This window comes from Nansenia antarctica, assembly GCF_963989245.1.
Source record: "Nansenia antarctica genome assembly, chromosome: 16".
NCBI lineage: Eukaryota > Metazoa > Chordata > Actinopteri > Argentiniformes > Microstomatidae > Nansenia > Nansenia antarctica.
The window spans coordinates 21353016-21379727 of record NC_137686.1 but is presented as its reverse complement, the minus strand read 5'-3'; the positions used below and the strand labels follow the sequence as shown (position 1 = coordinate 21379727).

Here is a 26712-nt window from a genome sequence, read left to right as displayed (position 1 = left end):
TGCACGCTCTCTCCCCCTTCTCTCTCTCTTTCTCTCTCTCAGTCTCTCTCTCTTTCTCTCTCTCTCTCTCTCTCTCTCTCTCTCTCGCTCTCTCTCTCTCTCTCTCTCTCTCTCTCTCTCTCTCTCTCACACACACACACACACATACGCATACATACACATACGCACGCACACACACACACACACACACACACACACACACACACATACACACACACTGTCTGGAGATTTCATGCTCAGTTTTGACGCTCAGCCAGTATGTTTGTCATGGGGACTGAAACATTGATCAGAACATATGTTGTTTTCATTCATCCAGGTATTATTTATGAAACACATATATTATATTTGACCCTCTGGAGTATTACTGTCAGTCTGAACATAGTTCTCTTGGCATGTGTGTTTCCTGTACTTTCCTGGGATGTCTTCATCCCCATCGTACATCAAAGCTATTGAACTAGATGTTAAATATTATATAAATATTTATACCTCTTAAAGAATGTGATTTATTTTGAGTAGTATCCGGGACAAGCCGGGTTGCAAGATAAAACCTAACAGTGTGTGTGTGTGTGTGTGTGTGTGTGTGTGTGTGTGTGTGTGTGCGTGCGCGTGTGTCTTTCTTTAGGGAGGACCTGGATCTAATGGACTCAAAGGTGATGGTGGAGATAATGGACCTCAGGTGAGGATACCTAGCCAACCTAAGACACACACAACGCTGCCTTTGTTGATCACTTAAGAACATTTCCAGATATACCGTACTGGATCAGTCTAGTGAGTTTATCAGCTACCATGTTAGTTACAGGCAAAACACTTGTCTTGTAAGAACATACACACGTAGTAATGATCCAGGATGTATAATTCCCTGGATAAACGTTGTATAGTCTCATTCTCTGGTTTGTATATCTTCACACTTCCATGTAATGAATATCAACACACTGAGCTACAACTCCAACGTGTTCTCACTTTTCTCTCTCCAGGGACCTCGGGGTCTTCAAGGTCCTTTCGGCCCACCGGGGAAAGGGGGAAAGAGGGTAAGAGCCAGTTCCTGTTCCATGTCAGAGGCTCCGGCCAGGATGTGTTTATGCCCCGCCATGCAGCATGCCAACTCCCCATTGGCAGCGGGAGCCGAAGCCTGTCATTGCTATAAAGCCAGTTTGGATCGGACCGTTACAGTTCGACGTCCGCCAAGTCTTCCCCAGGCCGTTACTGTCTCCCACTCAGCCCAGATGAACCCAATCATCCTTTCCTTCCCCATATGAGGACCACCAATCACAGTGTAGCGAATTGTCACTACGAAAATGTGATATGGCAACGGTTTATCTGCACTGGTTCTACTTAGTCGATCAGAGAAGAGAAGCTTTGTCTTTTTTTGCGAAGGATGCTACTGACTGCTATCGTTATGGCATCAGACGAATGTGTCTGATCCGTCTGGTACTTCAGTACTCCGCAATAACCATAAAGTTGAGTCTAATCTAATCTAATCTAATCTCCAGGGACGTAACGGCGCAGATGGAGGAAGAGGAATGCCCGGGGAGTCAGGGGGCAAGGTATGTCTCCACGTCTAGCCACCCACCATCTTCAGCATCCCTGATTAGCCACGTGATTATCCTTTCAACCTGCTTCCCATTGCAGTAGCTTTGAGATAATATCATGTGTGATGCTGACCCGTATACTGTTCTGTGTGACTTCTATTCTACAGGGTGACCGCGGTTTCGACGGGCTTCCAGGTCTCCCTGGTGATAAGGGGCACAGGGTAAGTACAGGAGACGAACCTGCTGCCGTTTTAGTTGAGGTTATGTGGCTGGGTATAGCGTTCTAGCAGGTTGGTTTAGAATGGGCGTATGACATAAATGTTTATAACGTGGTTCCTTTATTTAGCTAGCATGAGCGAGAGCCTGAGCGGGGTAGTCAACACAGAGCAGTATGTGGGTTTTAGCCTCTCCTGTTGAAACTAAAATAGAGTTCTGCATAGCGCCCTGTCCGCCAGCTCTCGGTTGATATCAGTTAGTACGCTAGTCATTGATTGTGTGTCCCCACTTTCCTCGAACGCAAAGGCTCAATTTACGTCTCGAAATACGTTCAAAGGACGACATTCTGCCGAGCTATCAATCTGTGAATTCGGAACGTACTCATTGAGCTTACACGCAAGCTACCCCGTAACCTTTCATTTACATTACACTGCCATGACTGATGTACATTTACCGGAGCCAAAGCATACATTTACATTCACATTTTTGGCACGTAGCTATCTCCATAGCTACCATTGGGGCTTTGACAGGCGTCAAGGCAGACAAGGACACTGGAACCATTAGACCTCATTATAAGTATAACACTCCGCCCCAATTACAGTGGGCGGCCGCATCCCTAGAACCACTTGCCTCCCTTTGAACTGGGCTTTTAGGAGGAGAAACGCCTAGGCTGATCCATGCTGAGTTTGGGAGTTTGAGGAATCTCGCCCTACACAGAGTATAGAAATAAAGGGCCAAAGATCACAGAGCACAGTGTATTTCCAGACACTATACTGGGCTCTTATCCCTAATCCTGGCCTGGGTAATTACAGGGCACCAAGCGGAAGGCCAGGCCCCATATAGGCCTCAGAGTAGGGACTATAAATAGTCGAAACAATGGTAGACTGGGCCAAGAGTGGTACCCATGATTGTAATATCGCGGTGCTGTCTCTCTCTCTCTCTCTCTCTCTCCCTCTCCCACTCTCTCTCTCCACCTCTCTCTCTCTCTCTCTCACCCTCTCTCCCTCTCTCTCTCTCTCTCTCTCTCCCTCCCTCTCTCTCTCTCTCTCTCTCTACAGGGAGAGCTCGGTTCTACCGGCCCACCAGGATCTCCAGGAGACGATGGCCAGAGAGTAAGTTCCATTCTTCCATCCGCCCCCCTTATTTCCCCCCCCCCCCCCAAATCCCTCTCTTTTCAGCCTTTCACACAAAATCTTGGAGCGTTCCACATTAACCCTCACTTCCTCCCTATGTGTTTACAGGGCGAGGATGGCGAGATCGGGCCACGGGGTCTGGCAGGAGAGAGCGTGAGCCTTTTATACCATTAATGCCATTGTCAGACAAGCCTGCATAGCTCCAGCTTACACATCCCCATGTTGTAGATTACCACAACTTCCAAGCCTCCCTCCCTCTCTCTCTCTCTCTGTTTGTCTCTCTCTCCAACAACACATATGCTTCAGGCTACATACCTGCATCCTCCCCTCTACATCCATTCTGACAATTACTTCAACAGAGGACCCCACCCTGCACTCCCGACAGTCATAATTGCATTCCTGCCTGCTAAGTTCGTCACGTCTGTAACTGTACCCTTGTCGAGGCAGAGGGGAAGTGGGGGACTAGGCCTAAGAGCTTCACAGTCAGGAAACAGAGCTGGAGAATGTGCTATTCACACATTACTCATGAGAAATGGACATATCCTCCAATGCTTTGGTTCAAATGGACCATGTTGTCGTGTTTTATTACCAAATATTAGTACACATAATTAATGTCACACACTGTCCAAAAGACAAAAGAGAGCAGTAACAGTAGAGCAACCCCCCGGCCCCCACCCCCTTCAGTAATACTTGCAGTTACCAGATTTGGCCACATGAGGTCAGTATTTCAGCCACTCGTCTAAGAATAAGGCTTGGATCATAAGTGCTTGTAGTGATATTGTTGTGTCACTAAGTGCATCAGCACACCATCTTACTCTCAAATAAACATCATTGACCAGCACTCTTTTTTTTAAACGAATATCTGATACATTTATTTTGTCTAACACTGTTTCTCGTCATACAGGGTCCAAGAGGTCTGCTGGGTCCTAGAGGGTCTACCGGTCCTAATGGACAGCGTGTATGTACCGCTACAATAACACTGGCTACTATGACTCTTGAAAAACAACACTTATGTCGGTAATATGTAATTAAACATGTCTCATTCGTAGGGTCTCGGCGGACTCGATGGTCAATCCGGGCCCAAAGGAAACATGGTGAGAATGGACATCTGTCTGTGCCTGCTACATGCCCCACTGTACACATGTCACTTAGTCCATTAATCAGCCACACTGTGTAATCAGACATAATAGGAGGGGAAAGTAAGCCACCAAAAAGGGCCATCCTTCACCTCAGAGCAGCACTACTTTGGTTACCATGTGGTTTTGGCCAGGGGGCTGTAGGACTGTGTCTTCCAGTCTCTAACTGGCAACCTTTGACCTCTAAATCTACCCTGACAACAGTGAGGGTCAAAGGTCAGATACTAATGAAAGGAGGGGAGATAACTACAAACTTACCAGGGGGCAGCACGGCCTATTGGCTTACTTGACCCTGCCTTGAAGAAGAGCATTTTGTTCAGCGAGAATATCTTGCCGGGGGACATTTGAGTAAGGATGAGGAAGTTGTTTGTCATGCTGAAGAGCTTGTCTGCTTTGAGTCAAAGAGGTAAAGTCTACTACCATATACAGTGTTTTCTGTATCCGATCCGACGCTTGTTAGGTGAACGTCTGTCTCATTTTCCTTTGACCTGGCATTCATTACATTAGACCGCTTTTCTCAACAATCACTGTATTATGACTCCATTTACTGTAAGTGCTGGCTGCCCCCACCCCCAGACACTGTTACTCAACTGGGATTCTGTGAATCGGCTCTTTGTTGAGTGTTTCTCGAGTGTTTTGACAATTTACAGCTGTATATCCCACAATACATTCCCAAGGGTTTGTGTGTGTGTGTGTGTGTGTGTGTGTGTGTGTGTGTGTGTGCGTGTGTGTGTGTGCGTGTGTGTGTGTGCGTGTGTGTATTTGTGTGTGTGTGGTATGCGACACACAGCAAGTCTCAGCAGGGATGTGAACAAACAACATAATTCCAGTCAGTTCTATTATTCTTATTATCAATCCACCTCCACAGTCATCGGAGAGGAAGAGAGCGTGGAGAGAGTGGTATTTCATAATTGTGTTCTGAACACAACATAGTCAAATACGGTAATAGTCAAAGCAGCTGAAATCGATGTCGGGCTCCACTCCAACCAAACTGGTATGAGGAGGTTTCTGAGGAAAAGGCAACACAACATTCTCACCATGAAGTGAGACAGCTGTGTGAATCCACAGCCCAGTCGAAACGTTGTTTTGTTTTACATAGTTTACTTTGTTTTATTGAGGAAACAATGAAAACTCCAAAAAGCTCGCTCACACAACGGAAGAGGGATGCTAAGTCTACCTAGAAAACGACTGTTAACAGACAATGCCTCTCTATTCAGTGCCTTACCTCAAAGTCTACTTTGCTTCTTTCATGTGTCTAGGTCTAGGATATACAACTGAACATAATATGCGACTAGAATACAGAGACAACAGTATCTCCCCTGTGAGATGAGTGTGTGGTTAGTAGAGAGGAGCTGATCTCTTCCCCCTCTGTTCCTAACAGGGTCCACAAGGAGAGTCAGGCCCCGCCGGACAGCAGGGGATCCCAGGCCCACAAGTAAGTATCAGCAACCCCACAGCAGGACTCGTTTTTTTCCTCCCTTTTTCCTCTCTCTCTCCCTCTCTCTCTCTCTCTCTCCCCTCTCTCTATCGCAAACTCCCTCCCTTCCTCTCTCTTACTCTCTGCCCCTCTCTCCCTCTCTCTCCTCTTCCTTCCTCTCTCTTTATCTCCCCTATCCCTCTCTCTCTCTCTCTCTCTCTCCCTTTCTCTCATCTTTTTTCTCATCATACCTTTTTGCCATATCTATGGCACAGCAGGGAGTACTTTGACCTCAGATGGTCACACTCATGTTTTCTTAATCACTCGGATCCTCTTGTGTTTTTCTTTTCCTCTCCCTCCCTCCCTCCCTCCCTCCCTCCCTCCGTCCCTCCCTCCCATCATCCCTCCTTTTCCTTCCCCCGTTCCCCAATTCCTCAAATGTAGGGCACACCGTGGGATGTTCTGTAGCATACTGGGGTTCTTCTGGAAAAGCGAGAGAGTAGAGAGGAATTCCTCAATACTAGCCTGTTACTATCCAACTCTTCCGTCACTTTCAAATGACATACATCTTGTATGAATTTGGTGCAGTTAACTCAATTTCACTGTCCAGCTGACAGCTCATAATGGAGGATAATTGATTTAGGAATTTGTAACACACAACAGGGTAGTCCAACATTTTTATTGGAGGGTCAGAAGTCATGTCTGTTGCCACAGCGAAAATCACACACATGTGGATGGATAGGATAGCATCATGCCACTGGAATAAGGCCTATCCTGATTCATCATATACACATTGAATAATCAACTGTTTTCCATTTAAAGTTCTAATACCTAAGACAAATCCACTTTATCTAGTCAATAACTGTGACAGGGCTCGCTCTGTTAAATGTGCTTTCTGTTTTCTATTATTTTCTAGGGCCTGGTTGGTCCTCAAGGCCCGATTGGACCTCCTGGTGAAAAAGTAAGTCTGAGAGAGAACCCAGCGACCCCCACCCCCCCTACCCTCCTCTGTTGTTTTAGATGGATTTCTGAGTCTGACCCTATAAGTGATTTAACAGATTAATACTGTTGCCTTCCAAGCCATAGGCCTCTACAGGCTCACTGCTGCATACAAAACACACACTCCGACCAGAACCACTCTCTGTACAATCTATGCATCTTACACACTTTATTAAAACATTTTGTTTGTGGTTTTGGTAGGATGCCATTTTTGGAAATACTGTTAGCTTGAAGCGTGATGTGATTTTTAAGCAGTTACAGAGGTTGACATGTGGATCGACCCATCTTTCGAATGATCTCTAACTCTCTCTCTCTCTCTCTCTCTCTCTCTCTCTCCATCCATCCAGGGACCTCATGGCATTCAGGGATTGGGTGGTTTGGGTGGTGCCGATGGTCCTCCTGTGAGTCTTTCATACTTCCTGTTAAGTTAATCACCTGTCTGTCTCTTTTAGGGAGAAGCCCTCAGGTCAACATGCATAAACCTATGGTATCTAAACACAATCTCTCTTCTAGGGTCACCCAGGGAAGGAGGGTCCTCCAGGAGAGAAAGGAGCAGTTGTAAGTCTCGTTTTCATACGTCATATTTGTATTTACCCTTCAATCATACTGGTGACCAACAATGACACCTCATAGAGTGCCAGTAAGAGTACAGTAAGAGCCCCTACTGCCCAGACATAGACTTAATCCAGGGGAGGCTGGTGGAGATAGAAATCAGAGGACAGGTTAATTGTGTAATGCATGGAATGAAATGAAGTGTGATATCAAACAAACATGTTTGATGCCATTCCTCATTCCGTTCCAAGCATAACAATGAGCCCGTCCTCCGATTTCTACCTCCACCAGCCTCCCCTGATGTAATGATATGGTACAACTTCTAGAACTCCTCATGACGAACAGAGGGTTTGTTGAAACGTTGACTAAATGGAGGGCTGGAAATAGAACTATTTGATAGCTTTTAGAGCATTTGTGCAGAGAAATAGGAGAAATAGGAAATAGGAAATGTTAGAATAGGTATAGCATAGCATAGAGTACAGCACAGTGTTTTATTTGTACAGTATAGTATAGTGGATAGTGTACATAGCCTTTATTTATGTAAACCAGCTCCTTTCCCTTCTTGTTTTTTTTGTTTTTTTTCCAAGCACCAGGGGAGCCACACATTTCGTTGTTTGGTACCTGTACTATATCAATGACAATAAAGACCATTCAGTCATTCATTTGACTTGAGGAGTTTTAGGGTGTTTACTCACGTATACTGAAGGTCTGTTGTCTGTGCAAAATCACTATACACATGACTTCTGGTTTCTCTTGTAGGGTCATCCTGGTGGCATGGGAACCCTTGGCTACCCTGGCACTCGCGGTGTGAAGGTAAGCACCCTCTGGGGTCATGACCTTTGAACTCTAGATACACCACTTCTGCTTGAATTCTGTTTGAGATTCTTTTTTCTCTTCACACACACACAGGGTGCTGAGGGCATCCGAGGCCTTAAAGGTGGCAAGGGAGAAAAGGTAAGCAGGAACACACCTCTAAACGTCTCTATCTCTTCTACCTCCTCAACATGGCTGACAGATGTCAGTTTCCAAAATGGCCGCCTCATAGTTGTAATTCCGTTATATTTTAGTACAGCGTTCTGAGGGAGCAGATCGAGTGGAAAAGGCTTTAAATGACTATCAGGCCTGAAAAGGGCTCAGCCCATTGGGTTGTAATGGAGTGTAGCACATTAGGCTGGTATGAGGCTTTTTTTTACTGTGATTTGAGGAGATTGATCTGTTGCCATTGTTTTCCCCGCTCGATGTCTAAATGTTTCAGCTTGTATATCCCCCAGCGTCTCTCGTTAAACTTCCCCTCGGAGTCAGCATCGATTCGAGGAAACTCTGCTGAGCTTAGCACGTATTCCTATAAAGCCTTTTTAGTAGGCCGATTACTTGGGCTGCGCCTTGATGTCAGGGTTGTCCGCTGTTACCGTGATGTTGTGCAAGGCCACATGCTGAATACCAAATGGGAATCAGTTCTATGTCCAAGAAAAGATCTTTGTAATACTACTACTGCTGGATAAGTGGTCAGAGAGTGACTCGTTGGCTAGAGAGACATACCTATGAAGATATCTGACCCCTCATTTTCATACAACATGTAATAAAGACATACATTTATTACGCTCCCAAGCTGCATTCTACTGTCTCACCAGCAGGTGTCAGTTGTCTGGGTAGTCCATCTGTAGTGCAGAGGTAGTGCATCCATCCGTCAGCCCGCTGAGCGCTGTTCACGTTGTGTCCACCAGGGGGCAGCCTTTATCTTCTACAGTGTACAGGAGATGCTTGAATGTCTTCCACCGTTTTCCTCGCACCTTTAGATGCCATTTCACACTGATGATGTCAGATTGTCACTCTGTCTGTCATTACTCTGTCCCAACGTGTCCACTATGTGATGTCCTGGTAGTTTTTGCTTGCTTAGCCATCATTAAAGCTGAATGTCCTTTCTTTTTCAGGGAGAAGATGGTTTCCCAGGGTTCAAAGGCGACATGGGTCTTAAGGGTGACAAGGTGAATGCTCATTTCCAGTAACCTTCCTAAATACAGTATTGACTACAATCACACCCCTCAATAAAGGAAATTAATTGGGGGAAGGAAAAGAAGAAAACCTTTGGAATGAACAGCAATATATTGCAATATATCAATATATAATAGCAGACTTTGGGATGTTGATGGAGTAGGTGTGTCTGATTGTGTTTGTGTGCGTTCGTCTAGGGTGAGAACGGTGTCCTGGGAGTGCGTGGCGAAGATGGACCTGAGGGACCGAAGGGTCGATCAGGCCCCAACGGTGAATCCGGCCCCCTCGGAACAGCTGGAGAGAAGGTACAGTACCGCTGCTTTACTGCTTCACTACCAACCTCAGGAAGTAGCAATAGCAGTAAGTAACAACTGCAACAACCTTGTAGCGATGGTTATTTTATGTTCGGATGATAAACTGTAATATCCCAAGGATTTACAGTGGGCCATTAATAATGAAAAGCAACGGACAGCCGTGGAAACGATGTCAGTGTGACATAAAGCACTGGGGCTTTATGATCAGTTATGTTGTCTTCATGCTATTTTATGACGGCTGCTATGTATTTTTAATGCCTAGCGCTGTGGCGAGAGACACAGAGAAAACTTCATGGTTGTGGTTGTTTTTCTTCCTCGTCGGTGCTTTAGGGTAAACTCGGTGTCCCAGGATTACCTGGTTACCCAGGACGACAAGGCCCTAAGGTAAGGGATCAAAGCTCTGTGTGTGTGTGCGTGCGCGTGCGTGTGTGTGTGTGCGTGCGTACGTGTTTGCACTTCCATGTATTTTCCTCTCTTGCTGAACTCCTCCCCCATCCACCATGGCCCTGACGTGTGGTCTCTGTTACCTGTGAGTCATCTGCTGGCCCAGGTCCTCACCTCTGTCACGTCCAGATCCTGGGGCTCTAGCCCCCTGACCAGAGGATGTGCTGTGACGCCTGTTTCAACCTAGCTCCCGCTCCTCTGTCAGCACAGGCAGCATGGTGAGGGGTCAGGTGAACAGTCAGTCTACAGTAGAGACTGTAGGGCAGGTTATGGTTAGCTTTTTTTTTCTGGGGAAGGGGGAGGGGGGGGGGGGACTTTGTATATGTCTCAGCCTGTTAGTGGATTACATATTACAGAGAGAGAGACAGAGACACAGAGACAGAGACAGAGGAACAGAATGAGGGCAAAAGAAAATCCACTGACCGTAGACCTGCCTCTGTGATGACCAGAGAACCAGGGGAGATGGTCACCGTGCGGAGCACCTTTCGTGGTCGTCTTTCTCTAGTCTTAGTGATGGTCTGTTTCATTTGGCAGTTTGTTTGTATTATTTAAGGCTTGGTCAGTGTTATGTCCAGTTTTATGGAATAATGTCTGTAGAGTTGTTCATTTTATGTTTTTTTTTTTGTTTAATTAAAAATGTAATACATATATACCGGTAATGACTTTCTTGACGTTGCACAGTGGCAGTGTGTTTATGTCAACAGGGTCAATACTAACAATAATGTCAAATATCCTAATGTTGAAAAAGGCGGGGGGGGGGCGGGGGGTTGAGTTCAAGTGAAAGCTGAAGGAGAGAGTGAGAGCCTTTGCTCCGAAGACTCTCCTAACGGCTGTGTTTTGGCTGCTTCGCTCCGGCGGCGCCTGTTAACAGCTTTTCCCTCGGTGTTAATTCCGGGAGCCATTTGCAATTTGCCTCGGCTGTCTTATCTCAGTGGTGCAAGTCAGCCTTGTCCTGGACCAGTGTCTCCTCACCATTCACTTCACTATAAATGTTACTGCAGCAGTGTGAAAAACCAATTAAGCCGCACAGATCCTTCTCCCCGCTGTCTTCACTGTTTCCCTCACGGCCTCTGATGGAATTCAACACCACGTCCAAATTGTTTCCTTGCAAATGTATTTTTCTTGCAAATCATTCACACATTAGTGACAGACAGACACTCTCACAGACAGGCAAACAGAGAGACACACGAATACGGTACGCAACAACACAGACAGTTTGTCAAGCTTTTGCGTCCAAACTGAAACACAACACATTTGTCCAAATGTGTGGGACACTCGGTCCTGACCACTACCTAGCATGTAACCATTCTATATATATTTATTGAAGCATAGAATATGTAACGTTGTTGCTTTATCTCTACTTCCAATGCTGCTTAAAAGGGAGACCATTGGTAAGCTGCTTCAGATTTTTTATCCAACAAGTGCCGATTGTCATTCTGCAGTGCTTCTCGCCAGGCTATTTGTTTGACTGGCACCATAATCACCTAGCTAGGCTGTGATAGCACAACAGCTAAATTGCTGATGTGTATCAAATGGGAGATGGTGTTTTTCTCTGTTTGATTCTGCCTCTTATAATTCATCTTCCTTTATGTTTCCTAACTCTGTGCTACAGTCACAAGCTAGCGTCTCCTGCATTCATCTGTCAGGAGGCTGATTTGAAGTGGCGGAGAATTCCTAAGGGTTTTTTCGCCCCCCAGGCACTGAATACCAAAAAGTTCCTGATAAGTTACATTTAGATGACTTGACGGCTTACGGTATACAACAGTATACATTGACTGACAGCTCTCTATAATGCTCATATTGCATATACAGTAAATGGATGCAGTTTCAGTCGCGTACAGTAGCACAGCACTGCTAAGTTCACCGGGTGATGTTATTCACAGCAATGAAATCGCTGAAGCCTTTTAGCCTTGGCTCCGATGTGTCACAATTTCTTCTCAGTGGGACGTTATTATACTGGAGAGAGACCTGCTGTGCCATCATCTTCATCTCCACTATTCCTCTTTCTAACCATCTTTTTTCCCTTCACAGGGCTCCAACGGCTTCCCTGGGTTCCCCGGATCAAACGGAGAGAAGGGAGCCAGGGTAAGGCATTAAAATAATTCCATACTTTCCTTTGAAAGATATGTATCTCTCACTACAGGATGGCAATTTGGCAGCAATGTCTGAAGCACCACTGTCTCTTAACCTACCGCAAGAATGCTCATCAAAGCACAACAGGAGAGGGAAATGAGTCATGGCATGGGGTATCCATAGTTACGGCAGGGGTTCTCAAGCTAGTATGTAGGGGTCGAGTAGTAGAGAGGTGTTTGGTGAGGAGGAGGGAAGGAGGGGTGGAAGGGGAAGGCGGGGTGAGGGTTAGCGAGACAAGCTGTTATCCTCCCTTGCACACAAACAGTGAAATGTGTTGACACCTCAGGACCCACGACGCTAGAATTGACAGGTAGTTCAAACTGTCAAGTGCCTCTGGGTGAATACTTACTGTGGTGATTTGATTATTTATTTTCGCAAAAGATGTTCCGGATGATTCTTTTTCTTTTTCAGCCAAGAGTCAGAGTCCCGAAGTGCAGGTGTTTCTGCTCTGATAGATAGCTTTGATGTTTTCAGACTAAACTTCTGGGTGAAGAAGAGAAAATAGGAAAGAAAGTGTAATAGTTTGCCAGAAATTAGATTAGATTAGAATTGTTTCAACTTTAATGTCATTGCAGAGTGTAAGTACCAGACAACGAAATGCAGTTTAGAATCTAACCAGTGTGCAAATAGTGATAAAAAAAAACCCAGGTATATACAGTTATGAGCTATGTACAGTTAAGGTAGCTTATGTACAATATGTAATGTACAGATGTATAAAAGAGGCTATATGCAAGAGGTATGTGCAATGTACAAAAATACAGTATGTGCAAAGGCTAAATTGGATTGTTCATAGTGTCCAGGTGGGGAAGGAGATATGAGAGTCATTGTGCCACAGGTTGGGGGGGGGGGGGGTTGTTCAGCGGCGTGTGTGGAGGGGGAGATTGAGTGACAGCTCTATGAAATAAGCTGTTCTGTAGCCTGCTGGAGGATCCTGTACTTCCTGAGTCTCTTAGATGGTAGGGGATCAAACAGAAAGGTGCTTCTTTCAATGATGAATCATTGTATTTCCAGATTGATTGATTGATTGATTGTTTGATTGTGTGCTGTATAAAGACCTTGGTTGTTTTTGTCTTCCAGGGTCTTGCTGGTAAATCAGGCCCGAGAGGACAACGTGGCCCAACGGTAGGGCAATCATCCGTCTGTGATCTTCACTCACAACCTTCTGCTTCTCCAAGTTTAGGCTTTTCATTCTTTGAAATGCTTTCTGTAAATAATTCTACTTTGCTTGTGTGTGTGTGTGTGTGTGTGTGTGTGTGTGTGCTTGTGTGTGTGCTTGTGTGTGTGTGTGTGTGTGTGTGTGTGTGCGCGTGCTTCTGTGTGGTGTTCTATCTAGGGTCCACGCGGTGGTCGTGGTGCCAGAGGACCAACAGGGAAACCAGGTGCCAAGGTTAGTTCATGTTCCAAATGTTTGGACCAGAGGAGGCCGTCGGAGGTAGAAATCGGAGGACGGGCTCATTGAAATGCATGGCATGGAACGAGGAACTGTACGAGCCGTCGTCCTCCGATTATATTGTATAGTATTGTTCTTCTTGTAAAGCACTGAGACATTATTGTCTATGTAAAAAAGCACTATGCAAATACATTGAACGCCTCCTCTGTCTCTGATCTGTTTCTCCGGTGTGTTTACAGGGTACATCAGGCAATGACGGACCCCCCGGTGGTCCCGGAGAGAGAGTGAGTCGACAGTAGCTACACATCTCTAGCCTCTTTAAGGAGCTGTATAAAGGTGTGTGTGCGGATTATGGTTGGAGATTCCCAATGCTCACGTCTTCTTCTCCTTTTGACCTCAGGGACCTAGTGGACCTCAGGGGCCAGTGGGCTTCCCTGGACCTAAAGGACCCAATGTAAGTACTGTTTTTATCGCTCAAAACATGCTTTTAAAAAAAACAAAACATGGTTGATTAAAGCAACTTGATGTCTTGACATAATGAGGACCACTATGACATGTACCTTCATATCCTTCATTTTAGACAGTTGTGTCCATGTTTAAAACTATTATGAAAATATGATTTATTGTTTGTTTATTAGTTTATTTGACAGGGACAATGCGCAATACATATATTGCGCCAGATATACGGTAGCTCAGAGCTATATTTTCATCTGTAGTCCCTGGGGGAAGGGTAACAAAGTATTCAATTAAATATGAAGAGTTGGACAGTCCATTGTATCAACCAGCTATGCTATAGTGCTCTACTGTATGTATGTGGTCACTATTGTCATTAAAATGCTATCTCTTCACCTGCAGGGACCACCTGGGAAAGATGGACTGCCTGGTCATCCTGGACAGAGAGGGGAGACGGTAGGTGACGGTTGTGTGTTGCTGTCATGAGTTAGGCGAGAGCCAACGAGGCAAGAGCTACCATCTGGGCGTTGATGATTACTAGTCACACAAATAGAGGGCGCAGGAAGAGCAGAGAGCACGAATACATATTCGTTAACACTATCAAGGAACACTGCAAAAACAAATGGAATGGTTAGATTACTGTTACTGTTCATGTGTTAAACTAAAAGTAATGTGCTCTGTATGTGCTCTCTTCTCCAGGGTTTCCAAGGAAAGACCGGACCCCCTGGACCTGGAGGTGTTGTAGGCCCTCAGGTACACATAACAGTTTATTAGGAAACGAGAAAAATGACCTCCAGCTCGGTGTTATGATATGATATTATGAGATCAGGGTTGCCTGATGCTCAGATTACGATATACTGTACCGACTGACTCTAAACCAGACTCTGTTGTCCCTGACAGGGCCCGACTGGAGAGACAGGGCCCATCGGAGAGAGAGGACATCCAGGTTCCCCTGGTCCCCCTGGCGAGCAAGGTCTTCCTGGAGCTGCCGGGAAAGAGGGCGGAAAGGTAAAATCAACCCCCCCCCCACCCCCCTTACTCTGACAGTGGTATTGCCTGACCAAACCACACTGCCAGATCACAAAAATAGCATCTGTAGTACCTGGGGGGGAAACTCACTCAAGCCGGTCAATCCTTTGTCTGTCCACACAACTACCAGTACAGGAAAAACAGCGACGGTTGTCGTTGAAAATGTATTGAATGCAAATGTAAATGGATTAAGCTTACGCGCCAACACTTGATAACGGCCATGCACACAAGGTACGGCGCAGCTTGCGTTCAATTAATTCGAAATCTGGGCGCTGCTCACGTTGCCTCAAACCTCGGCTCACAATGGCATTCAGGAAACAGTTGGTTAGGAAGTGCAGCAGGAGTCCTCCATTGAATAACAATGGCTCGCCCTGCACAATGCCACTCTTGCCCTTGTCATGTTAATGCCTCTTTATGATCGATGTTATTGTAGTAAGACATTTATTCGAAGGCAACATGTGGTTTTCCCCGGGCTCTTAGAAAAAAACATTTAGCTGTACATTAAATGTACCTCGTAAAGTGACTGAACGAAGTGGACACCCTGCTGTGTTAGAGGAGGTGAAAGACTCTTAAAGAGAGGCTCAATACAGAGAGAGAGGGCATATGGAGGCCGAAGGTGACTCCAAATTCTATTTCAGCAAAGGAGAGCAAACAAATGTGACACGTCTGGTTAAAAGGTCTGCATGTCGGCAATTCTCAAGTCGCGCAAATGACCAAAAAGAAGTAAATAATATGTTTTCAGTTTTTTTGCATATTACAAAAGTTGAAGTGTTGAAGAGCCCACTCGATATAACAAACAATAATTTTAGCATCACTAAATACTTTACACTATAATATAAGTGTTGTGATGTGCTAAACATGCAGTTAGATATTCCTTTTTAGCCGCTAGCTATTAGCAGCTGTTTTGCGTGAGTTTTGAATCAGAGCGATATTCTCTGGTATTTGGTTTGAGGTGTACCAAAATTCTAATGAGCATAAACAAGCTTCAACTATTTTCAGTTGGATGACGCATCATTTGAAAGCTTACAATCTGCACTTTCATAATCAGAAAAAAAAACTGAAAAATGACCTTGCCCTGCTTGAGGACTTTTTCACCAGACCATGTCACAGATGCCAGTCCTCTTGACGTGATTGGCTCTGCCCAGCAATCTCACATGCACCCCTGAGTCATTTCGTCAAGTGAGATGGAAGCTCTCCAATAGTCTAGTCAAACACTAAACACTATTACTTGAACTCCCATTTGGATTGTAAGTGTTTATTGAAAAACGTTCTAGAACTCGCCAATGACACAGCTTAATTCTTTCTAGAACGCCAAAGATCCTTCATACCCTAATCAGCCGTTTGCTTTTGCTCATGAAGACGCACTGTAGAAAAGGATGCCATGTGCTTATTATATATAATATTATTATTATTATTATAATTATTATTATACATATACACATACCGTACTAAAATTAATACAACTTCACACACTTACTCCAGGTCATCGTTTATGTTTTATTTTGCTTTGCTATCACCTTCTTTTCTTCATCTCACGCTGTGTTTGTCTCACCTTTCAGGGTGACCCAGGACCCATGGGCACATCTGGAAAGGTCGGCCCCGCCGGTCTAAGGGGCTTCGCAGGACAGAGAGGTCTTCCTGGGGCTTCGGTGAGTCCCAGCTCCCCGTGCCACTACCACACAAACACCCTGCAAAGTTAAACACCGCTCCCAACCTCCCTTACCAGTCAAACTTCCTGCTGTTCAACCAAATGCTCGCCTTGGCACCGGGCCTCGTTGGAAAGCCTGAGGTCTCCACCTAGTTGGAGCAGAGAGGGTGTGAGGACATACAGGCCACCGTATTCACATCGGCTTCACCGTCATGTATCGCCTAATTACTGTTGTGCAATCAGGTGTGGCCTTAGTGATGGATTGTCATTGAGAATTGGACCGAAAACGATTTGGATCGCTTTTGAGAAAGAACAGTCACATTTTGGTCATTTTGGTTTTTGGAACAGTTATCGCTCACTTTTCAAGCCATGACCTTTACATAAGTGCATTTAAAGGCTTTAAACAACAGGATGCATGGCTCTATACAGTATTGACCTTGCTATGTGGTATTGTGGATCCAGACTCACTATAAAAGTGAGTGAAGGTAGGTGTGGGTGATAGGTCACAGAGACAGATTGGACTGGTCTACTTGTTTGATTGTGGTTGAACCCTGTTTCATGGCTGGCCATTAAAGCACCGCCCAACACCACCGAGACTTATTACCACTGTTATGTGTTTGCCCCGTGAGTGGAAGGGGATGACCTTCCCTACACACACACACAGACACACACAGACACACACACACTCACACACACACACACACACACACACACACACACACACACACTCACACACCCACACACACCCACACACACACACACACTCACACACACACACACACACACACTCACACACACACACACACACACACACACACACACTCACACACACACACACACACACACACACACACACACACACACACACAGCTCCTCCTCCGTCTATAGTGAGAGACACAGGAGTGATATATGAGCCAATAAATAACTTTTTTGTACCCAGCGAGTGGGATACTTCCAGGTTTCTAATACACTGTGGTAAAATGTGGAGCGGGAGAGATGAGGGCTCGTGGAAGGCTTTTGGCAGTTTAAGGACCCCTTGGCTCTGTCTGGGCTCAGTGTATGCCTGTAAATTAGTCATTATAATGAAAAACCTTTACTGCCTCTGGCGAGCAGCATTTACCATATGCCATCTTTGCTTCTGGTGTTATGATTCATCGCCACCGTCATAACGGAACGGACTGAGAGAGATGGCAGGAACCAGGACATAGATGGATTCCGTGGAAGCATCTGGGCAGCAGTCATTTGATTCACGTTTAGACAGTGTGATTAATAACGGTGAATAATTCAGGAAGTTAGTGTAAGATTAACACCCCGTGCTGCTGCAACCTGTCTGTTATTCATAAGCTTATATGGTTCCTATTCAACCAGGAAACACACACTCATGCATGCATGTACTGTACAGCCACTCACGCACGTACACTCATTCGCTCACTCATTCACTCTCTCTCTCTCTCTCTCTCTCTCTCTCTCTCTCTCTCTCTCTCTCTCTCTCTCTCTCTGTCTCACACACACACAAACACACAGAATTAAGAGCCCATTTGATAGCTGTGATTACTGCGCCTTGATGGCATTGTGCCGCCTGGGCAGTGAGCTCAATGTAAACCTCCTCTCCTCTTGTCGTTTCAGGGTCCAGGTGGCTTAAAGGGAGGAGAAGGTCCACAGGGTCCCCCCGGCCCCCTCGTAAGTATTCTGTTTCTATGGTTACCCCGCCTTACGTGCCACAGGGGTCGTGTTGAAAACTATTTTCTTCTCTTTTTCGGAGACCAAAGAAGCACATGAAAAAGCTCTGGAGGGGAACTTAAGCAGGTGGTGGTCCATAATGATGGGTGATTATTCTCGATAGGCAGGGGGCACGATCTAGACTCAGTCTTGGTCCATTAAAGGGGATGTGTTCACAGTTTACACCCATTGTACAGTACATCTTTCACACCCCCCCCGCCCCCCCCCAAAAAGTAGCTGGATTTTACATGGACTGTGCATGTCCCCCAGCGATGGCTGCAGAGACAACAACACCGTAGCCACAGTAACTATAGATCTCTTTCTGTTTTGAATGACAGCTTTGGGCCTTTTATTCAGACGATAAACATTGCCTCCCCGTAATTGTCCACAGGGATAGAACAACGCTAGGAGGGGGTGCGTAGCATGCATAATAGAGAGATGGGGGGGGGGGCGATCCATCCCGCTGTAATTCGCTCCGGCTCTGTGAAATGAGAGTGAGAATGCTTGGCTGGGAGGTGGGTAATCGCTGAGACACGTGAGAGACAGTTGTGTGTGTCAGAGAAATCCTTTTTTTGAAAAAGATGCTGTGACTCAGTACAGTACCCACGCACACCAGTTTTCCAATACTTTGAGTCGGCGTTGTGCCTGTCGAGCAGCGTGTGTGTGTGTGTGTGTGTGTGTGTGTGTGTGTGTGTGTTGTATTTAGCCAGATGCTTAGTCAGAAAGCCGAGAGAGAGGGTACGCGTGTGCGTGCGTGCGTGTGCGTGCGTGTTTACGTGCGTATGTTGTTTAGGCAGAGACCGGCTGACAGTTTCGGCCTGTGAGTCACAAAGGATGCCTGCCATTAGAAGAGCCGGGCCTCAGGTGGCCTCTCAAATGTGTCGCTGAATCACAGTGTGTGTGTGTGTGTGTGTGTGTGTGTGTGTGTGTGTGTGTGTGTGTGTGCGTGTGTGCTGTTTTTCTTCTGTTTATGAGGTACAGTAAATACTTGTGAGGCTGGTCAGGACTTGACAGCACTTACTAAGATGATCCACTGCTACTGTTCTTTTAACAGTAGCTTATGTGCTCCAGTTAACCTAATTTTCTGCAGCCTTATTGTGGGATAATGCACCAGGCTTCAATTAGTCCTGTAATTGTCAATGCTCTTAGTTTTGCCTGAGTCAACCACTGAATACAGACCTAGAGCATCTGAGTGCAGTCTATTTTGTGGTAAAACATTCAATAGCTAAGAGAATTCCTGAATATATCGATGAAGTGTGGGTTTTGTTAGCTTCAAGCAGTCTATTTAAGTCCTAAGGAGCCTGGTATTTCCATGGATGTAGTTCAAAATAAAAAAATAAAAAAAACACCTCAGGTGTTCTGAGAGTGACTCAGTTTGATGATGTCCTGCGTTGTCATGTCACAGGGTTCTCCTGGTGAGCGCGGTGCCGCCGGTCCTGGTGGTCCCATCGGTCTAACTGGACGCAACGGCCCTCAGGGACCCCCTGGCCCAGCTGGAGAGAAGGGAGGCCCGGTGAGTACTCCCACTGTTTACCTGGAACACACCTGAGTGCTCCCACACCTCACCTTAGCACACCTCTACTGAGTACTCACACACTTCACCTGTATACATACATGCATCTACCGAGTACTTCACCTAACTTGACATCTGAGCACTCAGACACTTCATCTAAGTCCACATTTGAGTACACTCACAACCTGACAAATAGAGGCCGATTTGAGTAACCACGTACAGTATATTGTATAGGCTGGTTATTGACTGTTCTTATCTCCCATATGATCTGACCAGGGTGAGAAAGGTCCCATGGGACCTGCTGGTCGTGACGGCATCCAAGGTCCAGTTGGTCTTCCTGGTCCTGCTGGCCCCCAGGGTCCACCTGGAGAGGACGGTGACAAGGTAACCATACAGAATATGTCATTACCTCCGAACAGTAACTCAGTAACACTCACCAGACCCAAACAAACATGTAAGAGTATAGTGTGTAGTAGTAGTAGTATAGTATATAGAAGTATAGTGCAGCACACACAGTACACCAGACTGTATCACCTACTGTATAGTACACACATGAGCCAACACAATGCACGAACGCTGTCATTAGTTAGTATATTATGTTAGCCCCAGGCAAACAAAGTGGATGTCTGCAGCTAATGCACTGCGCAATGAATTAGAATCTGTGGAAGTTGTGGCATCAGACATTTCCAATCCCTGTCACGTCCGGATCACGTCACTCTGTCAATATGATGCCATTGAGAGGGCAGAGCGCCAAGTAATCAATTAATTGCAAACACCAACCCCCAAGGTCTTGGTTGGCAATCAAATTAAAGTCTCTTGAATAATATTTACCACCCAATCCGTGGCAAAGGTGACATTTGAAAATATTGGACTTTACTTTTACGAAACAGAGGAGAGAGAAGTGTGTGAGGTTGGGGTGAGAGAGTGTGACCTGTGTCTGTGATGTTTTACAGGGAGAAGTCGGTGAGCCCGGTCAGAAGGGAAGCAAAGCAGACAAGGGTGAACAAGTAAGTCTCTGTGTTTTATTTCTGTATGTTTATTTCTCTTTGATGTGGTAATATTTTACCCTAAGACATGGGTGAACTTTAAATGACTTCCTCTGTAGGGGAATGTTTATTAAGAACAATATTCGATACCCTGGATACTACTCTGACCACTGATCCCGTTTTTAATAATATCTTTACTGCTTTTTTTTGTCAGACTCTCCTCTCGCTCCACACACAAGTAAGAGCACAGAACATCTGTTGCTGTGTTAATTGTGTCCCTCTGTTCTTGCTGTAGGGTCCTCCCGGTCCAATCGGTCTTCAAGGTGTGCTCGGAGCTCCTGGTCCAGCGGTAACTACCCCCCCCACCCCCCACCTCTCACCTATCACCTCCCCTTTTCAAAGTTGAATGAAAGTTCTCCAAAACTCCTCTATTTCACCATTTTACCTGAACAAAAGGAATAATATCCATTGATGAAACTCGGGACCACAATACAGAATGAGGAATGGTATCGAACACTTGTGTGTGATACCATTCCTAATTCCATTCCATGTGTTACAACGAGCCTGTACTCCGATTTCTCCCTCCACTGGCCTCCACTGCACACACAGTACCTCAGCATCACCCTACTCCTCTATGCACTGTACATCCTCAACCAGAGAGCATTTTCATGGCTCAATGCTTGAAGTTATCAGTACTGTAATAATGCTCTAGCCTGCCTACAGTACTCTACCATCTCCAGGTCTCTGTAGGCCCCCCCCCCGCGCCCCCATTTTCTCTTGAAGGCAACCAAAATGTCCCCAAGCACAACCCTACTACCCCCCGCCCCCCCCTCAACGCTCTTCCAAGTGTTGGCAGGGGCCTGCTGTGCATTTGAACTGAAAGTGCCTGTTTGTCAGCACTTAAGTCTGCCTCCCCTACAGCTAGCCGCCGCCCCCGCACTTCTCCTCAGCCCTGGTCCTCTGCTGCTCAGAGATTCTGTCAGCATATTTCACCTTCTCACTTTCTACATCAGCTCTATAGATAAAATACCCCCCTCAGGGGGTTTTGGCACTGTAAGGCTAATTCCTGTGGTCCAGTTGTTTTGGTACTGTATGTACTGCGTGTGTCACCTCTGACCTGTGTGATGTCACTGTGACCTCTCCCATACAGGGAAGTGATGGTGAGTCAGGACCCAGGGGACAGCAGGGGATGTTCGGCCAGAAGGGAGACGAGGGATCCAGAGGTTTCCCAGGTCTGCCAGGACCCATCGGACTGCAGGTAAGAAGACTTCAGTGTCTCATGCACAGACGACAAAACACAAACATGCGCACACAAACACACACACACACACGCACCACACACACACACTCACACACACACACATATACACACACGCACCACACACACACGCGCAACCACACACACACACACACACACACACACACACACACGCAACCACACACACACACACACACACACGCAACCACACACACACACACACACACACACACACACACGCGCAACCACACACACACACACACACACACACCCACACCCACACACACACACGCACCACACACACACGCACACAAACACACCCACACACACGCACCACTCACACACACACACTCACACACACACACACATACACACACACACGCACCACACACACACGCGCAACCACACACACACATACACACACACACACCCAAACACACACACCGACCATGTTTGACACTGAATGATGGAACGAGTTCTCCTTTTTATACGGATGTGATACATTAACACCCCCAAAATAACGCAGAGCATTTCATCTTCCCCGTCTCCTTCGGATTAAAGCGGAAACCGAAAACATTCGTGCCTTTCCTATTGATGAAACCCCCTACACAGCCTTGGTTGTAGCCTCTGGGCCAGGCATGTTTTTCTCCCTCAAGCTCCCCCGCCCGCCCGCCCCTCCCGTACGTAACGCACTCGCGCCGCTGAAAAATCCATCTCCATCGCTCGCTGGCATTTTTCCTGCACACTAATGGTAGGAAGCCCTCCATTGGTTTCCAGTCACACTTCATCATCATCATACAGTCGTTTGTGCCCCCGCGGCGTTCCCAGACCTAACTAAGAACACATCTGCCGTGGCAGCCAGCGCAGAGCTGCCTGCTTGTCAGAGTTATGTCCCCCGGGCAACAACTAGCGGATCTGGTGGCTGATTAAGGTCCACAATAGGGAGGTGTGAGGTACTCAGTCCTATAACGTACGAGCCGGGTTTTTGCATACGCTGTCAATCTTGTTATCCCACATGCCCCTTACGGAGGTAATAATAACAAGGGTGTGTTTCCCCCTGGGTAACGAGCATCCATACTGTAGGGTTAGAGAACGTCAGGGGTATGATGATGACCCTCACTCATCGTAGCTTAGTATTCCATACTCAGGCATATTCTATTGCCTGTTTTATAGGCCCGTGAGTAGAACATCATATTAAAGAAGCACTTTAGAGTGTCTGCCTCTCCAGTACAGAGAGGGCTATTGAAGTTTAACCACTGAGCCGATATTGATGACAATGACAGAAACATATCTCTCTTTTAGCGTTACTTGATGTCAATTATCCAAAGGCGTACTAAGGATGAGATTAGAAAGAGGGCCATGCTGATCAATGGGGCCAGATAGCGTTGTCACTGTATTTAGCACGATTGACTTTTAATTGGGAATAATGCATTCCATCTGTAGCTGTTTTAATTCTGTTTGGCTAAGCTGCCCTTGGATAGATGGCACCAGCCACCATGAGCTCAGCTTTTCACTGCAATTATCTGTAGCATTAATGATTTTTGACTGAGGGGAAATTGATTGAGGGCTGATTTGAAAGCCCTACAAAGTTTTGAAATGTGTTTGCTGTTGAATATTGGCATTCTTAGCCAGTCTGGCAGCGGCATCCGATGAGGATTTTTGAGGGATAGAGTAAATATCAGAAAGGATTATGCTTTGAACGTCTTTATATTTCATGTGTCGTAAAGGAAATGTAGGGAAATGCCAACACATAAGTAAACATTTATCAATTCGGCCTGAACTAATGGATTTTGCTGAAATGCCAAGAAGGATGTCTCAGAGTGTGCATGTGTGTGAGTGTGCGTGTGTGTGTGTGTGTGTGTGTGTGTGTGTGTGTGTGTGTGTGTGTGTGTGTGTCTGTGTGTGTGTATGGTGTGTGTGTACTGTTGTTCACTTGAATCTTCACTCCATATATATATATATAATTCCAGTCTACTTGCATAGAGCAGTTGAATATCAAACACATAATATTAAAGTCAGTTTATAAAGTTTTCTTCATATCCGTACATTAATTCGATGTTTGATTTATGTCTCCCCGTCATACACCTATATTACTCTGAAAAGAGGTTTCCGTGACTGTGTTTTTATAAATTAGCCTAAGCAGACATCAATCAAACCAAACAGCCTAAAAGTGCTCACATACTGTAGCAGAGCAATGACTGATATTCCTGTCACTCTACTTTTACACTAACGTATTATTAAAGATGAATTCCGCCCACCAATCGATTAAGCCCATTTCCTCCATCAAGTGCAGCTAAAAAAAACGAAATAACAAAAATCCAGGTTGATATCAAACAGCGAGTCAGCCAGACATCTCTTACTGTTTCATTGTCAGTCGGGCTAGACAGAAACACACCCATTATACAAAAGCATTAGCATGATTTCGGGCCATCCACAATAACAACTCACAAAACCAAATAGTCTGCTCCGACTGTGATCCTTCCTTTATTTCCTGTATTGAGGGATGGCGCTCACACCTCGTAATTAAGATTGCCTGATTACGCATGGGCCTCCTGTAGCCCCCTAATTACCAAGGTGTTCGTTTTGACTAATTGTGTGTTTACTCAGAAGGATTAGGATGTGTTAATGTATTCTGCTCCGCGTTACTTTCAGAGCTCCGCCATCCATCTATCAGCATGCATTCTAAATGAGCATTTTCAAAAAAAAATTGCTACTGCATGCTAAATTATGTCATGAAATATGAATTCAGACTTATTGGCATGTCGTTCGAACAGTTCGATGGTAAATGTTGAATAGTGTGTGGTTATAGTGTGTGGTTTCATCATGAACTTTAAGTTTTTAAGTTTTCATAACTTTGAGGGAACAGCTCTCATATCCGTTTTCGGTGAAGATCGTCTCTTATAATTATGCAGATCCGGGTTGTTGAGGAACACTAACGAGCTCCTCTCCTCTCTCAGGGTTTACCAGGCCCACCAGGGGAGAAGGGGGAGAACGGTGACGTTGGCCCAATGGTAAGTCAACACCCTTCTTCTACCGTTAACGTTAACATCCCCCCATACCTTTCATTGATACCTTTTAATTCCATCTCGAAGACGTTCAAGATGTTCTCGCCCACCGTCTACACACCTACAGTATTGAGTTGTAACTCTTGGTCCGACTCCTCCTCTCTGCTCTGTTGACAGGGTCCACCCGGCCCCCCAGGCCCCAGGGGTCCTCAGGGATCTAGCGGAGCTGACGTAAGTGTGGTTCGAATGTTTGTTCGTTTTGTTTAATCTATAATATGTCCATATTTATAACACGTGTGTACTGTACCATGACATGTGTTGGTACCGTAGTTGAAAGTAGGAGTTTAACAACGGCGGTGTTGTGTCTCTTCGACAGGGTGCACAAGGACCTCCCGGTGGTGTAGGTGCCATGGGAGGAAACGGAGAGAAGGTATGAATTAAACATGTCTAGAGGCCGGTTTACCCATTAGACTGAAGAATGGGTATCGTGAAAGCAATAGTTCCTGGTCACACCATGTTAATCCATGTTCTAATTGTGATTTTACAGGGTGAGAGTGGTGAAGCAGGCAACCCAGGACCACCAGGAGAGTCCGGTACCGGAGTAAGTAGCATGTTAGACATAGAAATTCAGATTCTTGATTCTCCTATCGCTAGGGAATTCAGTTGTAGCAGTTTATAAAACAACAGAAGACACGATAATATTAGGAACAGATAAATATGGAAAAAAATAGATATGAAGTCTGTTGCGGTGTGAATTTCCAAGTATAGGCCTACAGTGTTTTCGTTCAAAAATCAATCAAAAATAAATAAATGAGTAAATATCTTTGAGTTCTGCTAATTGAGCCTTGCTCGTTATTCGTCTGAGTAGCACTAGGGAAGTCTACCCCTCCCTGTCCCCCCCTCCCTGTCCCCCTACTCCCTGTCCCCCTACTCCCTGTCCCCCCCTCCCTGTCCCCCCCTCCCTGTCCCCCCCTCCCTGTCCCCCCCCCTCCCTGTCCCCTCCCTCCCTGTCCCCCCCTCCCTGTCCCCCCTCCCTGTCCCCCCCTCCCTGTCCCCCCCTCCCTGTCCCCCCCTCCCTGTCCCCCCTCCCTGTCCCCCCTCCCTGTCCCCCCCTCCCTGTCCCCCCCTCCCTGTCCCCCCCTCCCTGTCCCCCCCTCCCTGTCCCCCCCTCCCTGTCCCCCCCCTCCCTGTCCCCCCCTCCCTGTCCCCCCCTCCCTGTCCCCCCCTCCCTGTCCCCCCCTCCCTGTCCCCCCCTCCCTGTCCCCCCCTCCCTGTCCCCCCCTCCCTGTCCCCCCCTCCCTGTCCCCCCCCTCCCTGTCCCCCCCTCCCTGTCCCCCCCTCCCTGTCCCCCCCCTCCCTGTCCCCCCCTCCCTGTCCCCCCCTCCCTGTCCCCCCCTCACTGTCCCCCCCCTCCCTGTCCCCCCCTCCCTGTCGCCCCCCTCCCTGTCATCGTTGTTCACAGACCAGTCTGGAACCAGGGGGCTTTTTAACAGTTAATGAGCGCTCCCTTTTTAACAGCTAATGAGCGCTGCCATATTTGAACAGTTACACTGTGGAACTATTAATCACCTCAACAGGGTTCCCTTTCAGGAGGAGACGGCTCAATATCCTATTAGCTCATTTTGACATTGACGATGCTTTGTTATTTGACAAAATAACAGACTGCTTCACTCTCCTCCGATATTCAATTCACTCTCCTCCGATATGAAAAAACGTAGGATCAGTATTCCCTGCGTTAGCTTCCCAAGTTCCCGAGCCCACTTATCTCATGTCGAAGCTGTGTCATCGATCCCTGACTATGCTAACACTGTGGCTATGCTAACACTGTGCTTCATGGCTGTCCCTC

The 26712-nt window shown here is 46.4% G+C and overlaps 1 protein-coding gene across 1 annotated transcript in view; it reads left to right on the top strand.

Moving 5' to 3' along the window:
• LOC308172112 (collagen alpha-1(XI) chain-like) overlaps window positions 1-26712 on the top strand; it is a gene marked incomplete at both ends in the record, with an annotated part of 66090 nt that overhangs the window by 31018 nt on the left and 8360 nt on the right. Inside the window, 36 exons of the mRNA XM_080547022.1 lie at window positions 623-676; window positions 975-1028; window positions 1491-1544; window positions 1697-1750; window positions 2804-2857; window positions 2987-3031; window positions 3783-3836; window positions 3928-3972; window positions 5396-5449; window positions 6348-6392; window positions 6778-6831; window positions 6944-6988; window positions 7742-7795; window positions 7892-7936; window positions 8914-8967; window positions 9172-9279; window positions 9619-9672; window positions 11764-11817; window positions 12943-12987; window positions 13199-13252; window positions 13495-13539; window positions 13656-13709; window positions 14111-14164; window positions 14408-14461; window positions 14609-14716; window positions 16297-16386; window positions 18012-18065; window positions 19510-19617; window positions 19894-20001; window positions 20571-20624; window positions 20899-20952; window positions 21754-21861; window positions 24819-24872; window positions 25044-25097; window positions 25243-25296; window positions 25414-25467. Coding sequence (XP_080403148.1) covers window positions 623-676; window positions 975-1028; window positions 1491-1544; window positions 1697-1750; window positions 2804-2857; window positions 2987-3031; window positions 3783-3836; window positions 3928-3972; window positions 5396-5449; window positions 6348-6392; window positions 6778-6831; window positions 6944-6988; window positions 7742-7795; window positions 7892-7936; window positions 8914-8967; window positions 9172-9279; window positions 9619-9672; window positions 11764-11817; window positions 12943-12987; window positions 13199-13252; window positions 13495-13539; window positions 13656-13709; window positions 14111-14164; window positions 14408-14461; window positions 14609-14716; window positions 16297-16386; window positions 18012-18065; window positions 19510-19617; window positions 19894-20001; window positions 20571-20624; window positions 20899-20952; window positions 21754-21861; window positions 24819-24872; window positions 25044-25097; window positions 25243-25296; window positions 25414-25467 — 2187 coding nt within the window. The remainder of the gene's footprint in view (window positions 1-622; window positions 677-974; window positions 1029-1490; window positions 1545-1696; window positions 1751-2803; window positions 2858-2986; window positions 3032-3782; window positions 3837-3927; window positions 3973-5395; window positions 5450-6347; window positions 6393-6777; window positions 6832-6943; window positions 6989-7741; window positions 7796-7891; window positions 7937-8913; window positions 8968-9171; window positions 9280-9618; window positions 9673-11763; window positions 11818-12942; window positions 12988-13198; window positions 13253-13494; window positions 13540-13655; window positions 13710-14110; window positions 14165-14407; window positions 14462-14608; window positions 14717-16296; window positions 16387-18011; window positions 18066-19509; window positions 19618-19893; window positions 20002-20570; window positions 20625-20898; window positions 20953-21753; window positions 21862-24818; window positions 24873-25043; window positions 25098-25242; window positions 25297-25413; window positions 25468-26712) is intronic.